Source organism: Trachymyrmex septentrionalis, unplaced genomic scaffold (genome assembly GCF_001594115.1).
Source record: "Trachymyrmex septentrionalis isolate Tsep2-gDNA-1 unplaced genomic scaffold, Tsep1.0 scaffold31, whole genome shotgun sequence".
Classification (NCBI taxonomy): domain Eukaryota; kingdom Metazoa; phylum Arthropoda; class Insecta; order Hymenoptera; family Formicidae; genus Trachymyrmex; species Trachymyrmex septentrionalis.
Window position 1 is genome coordinate 1960708 of NW_017305474.1, and position 5076 is coordinate 1965783.

At 29.2% G+C, this 5076-nt stretch overlaps 1 protein-coding gene across 5 annotated transcripts in view; it reads right to left on the reverse strand.

The window, feature by feature from the left end:
• Nucleotides 1-187: 187 nt before the first annotated feature.
• LOC108749669 (ABC transporter G family member 20) overlaps nt 188-5076 on the reverse strand; it is a 15230-nt gene continuing 10341 nt past the window's right edge. For all 5 annotated transcript variants that reach the window (XM_018488502.1, XM_018488501.1, XM_018488503.1 and 2 more), the window contains 8 exons: nt 3911-4000; nt 3624-3733; nt 3131-3519; nt 2828-2943; nt 1391-1461; nt 1187-1275; nt 846-1022; nt 188-529 (listed from right to left, as the gene is read on the reverse strand). In XM_018488502.1, the coding sequence (XP_018344004.1) occupies nt 228-529; nt 846-1022; nt 1187-1275; nt 1391-1461; nt 2828-2943; nt 3131-3519; nt 3624-3733; nt 3911-4000 (1344 nt within the window). In that variant the 3' untranslated portion in view covers nt 188-227. The remainder of the gene's footprint in view (nt 530-845; nt 1023-1186; nt 1276-1390; nt 1462-2827; nt 2944-3130; nt 3520-3623; nt 3734-3910; nt 4001-5076) is intronic.

Sequence of the window (5076 nt, forward strand, 5' to 3'; positions counted from 1 at the left end):
TATTTGATGTATTTACATGTACGGTCGTGCTTAAAATTCTCAACATATTTTTATTTAAATAAATTGAAATCTAATTTAATTTTACATGAATTAGATTGTACGTGATATCTAAATATGTATAACAATTAGAATTATTTTATTTATTTAACTTTATTAAATTACAGTTTATATAAAGAGATTTGGTGAATTCCATTTTATACAATATATATAAAATTATTTTCTTTAAATTAACCCTTCCTAAATTTAATTAGCAATATCGACAAGCTCATGAAAATGCTGATCCAGATGAGAGTAGAGATAAAGCCGTAATAAACAGACGGTTCTGATATCGTCCAACCTCTGGCCAGCATTGATCTCATCGAATCTGTGCTCTTCGTTAGGGGTAGTAAAAAACTAATATATTTCAAAAAGGGATGCATGCCCTCTATGGGCCAGATAATGCCGCACAACATCACAATTGGAAGAAAAGAACCCATCGCCACGTATGTGGCGCTCCTTTCATTGTCACAGAAACAGGCGATTACAAATCCTGAAAATTAAATTTATTTTCGAATAATTTTTGAAGAAACAAAGTATATGTAATCAACAAAAGTATAGTATAATGTTTTTACGTTTTCTTTAACAAGAAAACACTTTTTTCATAATCTCTTACATAAAATCTTCTTTTTATGTTTTTACAAAATTATTGTAACTTGATAATAATCGCGAACATTTAATAAAAATTGAGTGCATCTTTGCAAAAGAATTATATCATTTAAATATAATAATTATAAAAAATTTTATGTAAGAAAATTTTGGGATTTGATACTTCACGCAATTCAATCTTAAGATAATGAACGGATTACCGAAGCACATGCCGCAAAGGCCTGTAAGGGTGATTAATACGGTGATCCAACCGATGTCGCCTTCACAAGTGACTTTGAAGATCGCGAATGAGACTATGAGGACCATCACAACTTGCCCGAACATTACCGTGAATTGCGTGATTACTTGACCAAAGAGAATCTCCGTACCAGTAACGCCTGTATAAGATTACAAAATTAATTATTTATCAATTTCAAGATGTATTAATTTCCAGCAGATATGTGTATATCACAAGATTTATCTATCTAAGATTTATCTAGGATCGGAATACATCTTTTACTTATTACGGTTTTTAATATTTTTCTCTTTTTTTTATACAGACCTGATACAAGGCTTCTTTCTAACAGACCCTCATTTCTCTCTAGCAGCATAGCGCCTGACGTCAATGCGACTGAGAGAAAGAAAATAATTCTGAAAAAACACGAATTCTTTTAATGCTAACAAATTTTTCTTGAAAGAAACAATTAAATTTAATGTATATGTACATTATTGTATTATGTTGACGTTAAGGTAAATATATACTTACGTTAGAATCACTCCGGGCGCTGCAAAATCCGTGAAGTTAGGATTATAAGGTCCGAAGATTGGCGTTTTAAACTAACGTAACAATTATAACAAGATATGTATAAATTGTTGTAAATATAATTAGAATAAGATAATTAGAGTAAGATAATTATAATATTAAAACGCTATGCATAGTGATAAAAATTAGACAAAACATTATCTCTACTTCTATATACAGTTTTATAATCGGTCTAGTACTGGGCCATTACTGATTGCCACAGTGTCCAGACACTGGCGCAGTTAGTGTTTCTGATTTCTCGACATTTTTTATTTATAGAAAAAGAGAAATACACTGTTAAATCTATAGTGTCAAATTTAACTTTATGTGAATTATTCCTACCAAATATATTGTTATTTTATACTAAAACGATAATTAAATTTGACACTGTAGATTTAATAGAGCAATTTTAATTTTACAAGATTTCTCGAGAAATCTCAAAAAATTGTATATAATAAAAGGAAACATGATTTAACTCTTACAATTAATTACATGTTTGTATTTTATATTAATACTTATACATATACAATAAATTTATATAGAAATATATAGTACATATTATAATTATACTATTAAGTATATTACATACTTAATAGATAAGAAATAAAATACATTAGTACTCAAATAATTTTTCATAAATTAATTTAAATGCATAACTTTTTAAAAAACTTTCTAAAAAAGAAAAATTACTTGTTTTTAACTAACAATTGTTATATAAAAATTAAAATATTTGTGCTCTCATAAATTATGAATCATTAAAATAAATTTAAACGATTTTATTTATTCTCTTTTCTAGAAGTTATTTTTGTGGTTTGAAATATCCTTAAAAAAAACTGGAAGAGCATTTCATGTTACGTTAGCCAGTCGAAATAATTTTTTTACAAAATCATTTGCAATGGAAAAATTGAGCTCATTTTGCATAAAAGTAGATTTAATGGTACACAATGCATGGAAAAGTTGTTCCAAGCTTTAAGTTCTCATACCAGCAATAATTCAGAATACAATTTTTGATTTCTCGAGAAGTGTAAAATTTAAATTTATTATTTTTTTCAAGAATTTCTCAGGAAAGGATTCTCGACAAGAAATACTAGACGCAGTATTGGCAAACTACTGATGCAGTACTGGATGGATGATCCCAGTATTGGGCCCAATTTTTAGCCAGTTATTTACCAATGATGGCCCAGTACTGGCTGATAGGATCTTGGCCGTCAGTTGACAGTCGTGTAGCGTTCGTCAAGTTAATTTTGTTGTAACTGCTGGCGATCCTATATGGGCATATTAACATAGGGTGCGTTCCGATATTCACTGCCAATGCTGAAACTATACAGTATACGTTACGTGCGCTATAAATTTTCAGTACTGGCAATGAATATCGGAACACTCCCATAATTGTTTACTTACGCTTATGGGTATGCTCGTTAACTTCTCGCTATAGTTGCAGGCCACAGTAACTTCCTTAGCAAAATCCAGATATGCGTATAAGAGATCCTTTTGTAATAACTGGCCTATTTGTTGATCTGCGAAGGTATATTGTGTTAGAGTAATACGCGTTTCAGAACACTCAAATAAAAATTATGTAATTTTTTTTTTATCTCAATTATCGGAAGATGTTTTTCAAGATTGAGTCTTTTAAAATGCAACATTTAGAATGCTACATAAAAATATCAAAAATTATTTCGTTCTATTTCATGTTCAAAGACTTACTAGACATATCCATGATAACTTCCATCTCCGAGAAATTAATGTCCCATTCCTCGGCATCTCTGCCGAAATCTATCCTTGCCATGAGAGCTTCGGAATAGTTGGATGGAAACGTTATAGCACCCCATGCCCATCCCTTTACCACTGCATTTCTGGCTTCTTCATCACTGTTGTAGGGTAATAACTGTACAGTTTTTTTCTGTAAGTGCTGAAGATATCGACAGCTTAATAGCGACCAATCGCATCCGGGTCCAGAAGGAATGCACGGTTGCATACTGTTGTTGAGTTCGTAGTTGACAATGGCTAATTTTAATCCTATAGGATCCTTACCAATGGAGATGCAAAAGAGGACTATTTGGGCGACTGGTAAACCAATGATAAATAACATCATTCTGTAAGATGAAAATGAGAGATGAAAAATTACAGTTAGACAATAAACTAAGAAGTGAAAGAAAATTTAATATATTGAGAAATGTGATTAAACGAATTTGATTACCCGACATTTCGCCACATCCATAAAAAGTTTTTCCAGATAAGAGCCTTCATGTGCATTGGATTAATAGTATGTTTGGAAGATCCTTTTTCTTCCGGTGGCAATGCTGACACCTATTAAAATACATATAAGAATAAATGAAATTTATTTAGCAATTATATCAAATTATGTAAAAAATTTATATATATATTTAAACTAATAAATAATTACTAAAAATAATCATTAAATAACCCTATTTTATAATTAATAAATAATTAAAAGTGCTACATATATAAAAAATTATTGCTCACATTGCCATCATCCACAATGACTATACTTTTCCGTCGACTAGATGTGCTCACATTATCTCCAAATTCACCACTCATTTCATCTATTTCGTCCTACAAAAAGAGATATTAAAAAATATTTTAATAAGCTATATTGAGAACATAAATACTCAAATTGTAAGTAGATATTTCTCTGATCTTTAAAACATTTATTAGTCTTGGTAGTTTAAAGGTTTAGGACGTTCGTATGAAATTCAAAAGATCCGGGTTCGACTCTCGAGGTAATTTTTGCAATAAATTTATTTACAGTTTTTCAGCACACTAACATTTTTTTAATACGATACTGGATTGAGCATCAAAATTATTAAAAATTTGCTTGTCAATTTAATTGAATTCATGACATTATTACGGTAGTTTAATTGTGTTTATAAGTCCGGAAAAGCAATTCGGCGTGCAGTTCTTGTTGTTGTAGGCTTTAATATTTTTACTTGTATTTATTGAATTGTTCATGAGATAGAAATTTAAACGTGGAATTATTTAGGAGATATTTATGACTACGTTTGATAGGCTATTTGAGATAGGATATTTGAGAAGTATTGTGTGGTATTTTCGGAATATTACACGTGTGAGGGGGTGTTTGGATTACATCTTCTAAACATTTGCAACATTCTAAAAATACTCTATCGAAACACCTATTCAACTATCAAGGTTGACATTATCTCATAAAAATAACTTCGTACCATTACCGTTCTTTTTTCTAAAAAATAACTTGTTCCCGTTACTCGTTATTGATTTGCAAAAGTAACTTGTTATCATTACTCAAAATATAATGAGTCGTTACTTTGTCGTTACTTTAGTTACTTTTTTTTCTTAACACTAATAGAATATTATATGCAAATTTTTGCGGTAAATGTAAAAAATATGTCAAAATTCTATTTTTTAGCAGAGGAATAGAGCCCAAAAAATATATGCCTATATAGTAAATATTGTGTGATATTTTCATGAATCAAATAGATGCTGTCACATAATATATACTGCATTTTTTGTATTATTTAATAAGATTTTATTTAATTTTTTTGTATTATTTTTAATAAGATATTTTTAAATTACGTATTTTTAATAAGATATTTTTTTAAATATACGTTTAATTCTTAATATATATATATATATACATATACACACACACGAGT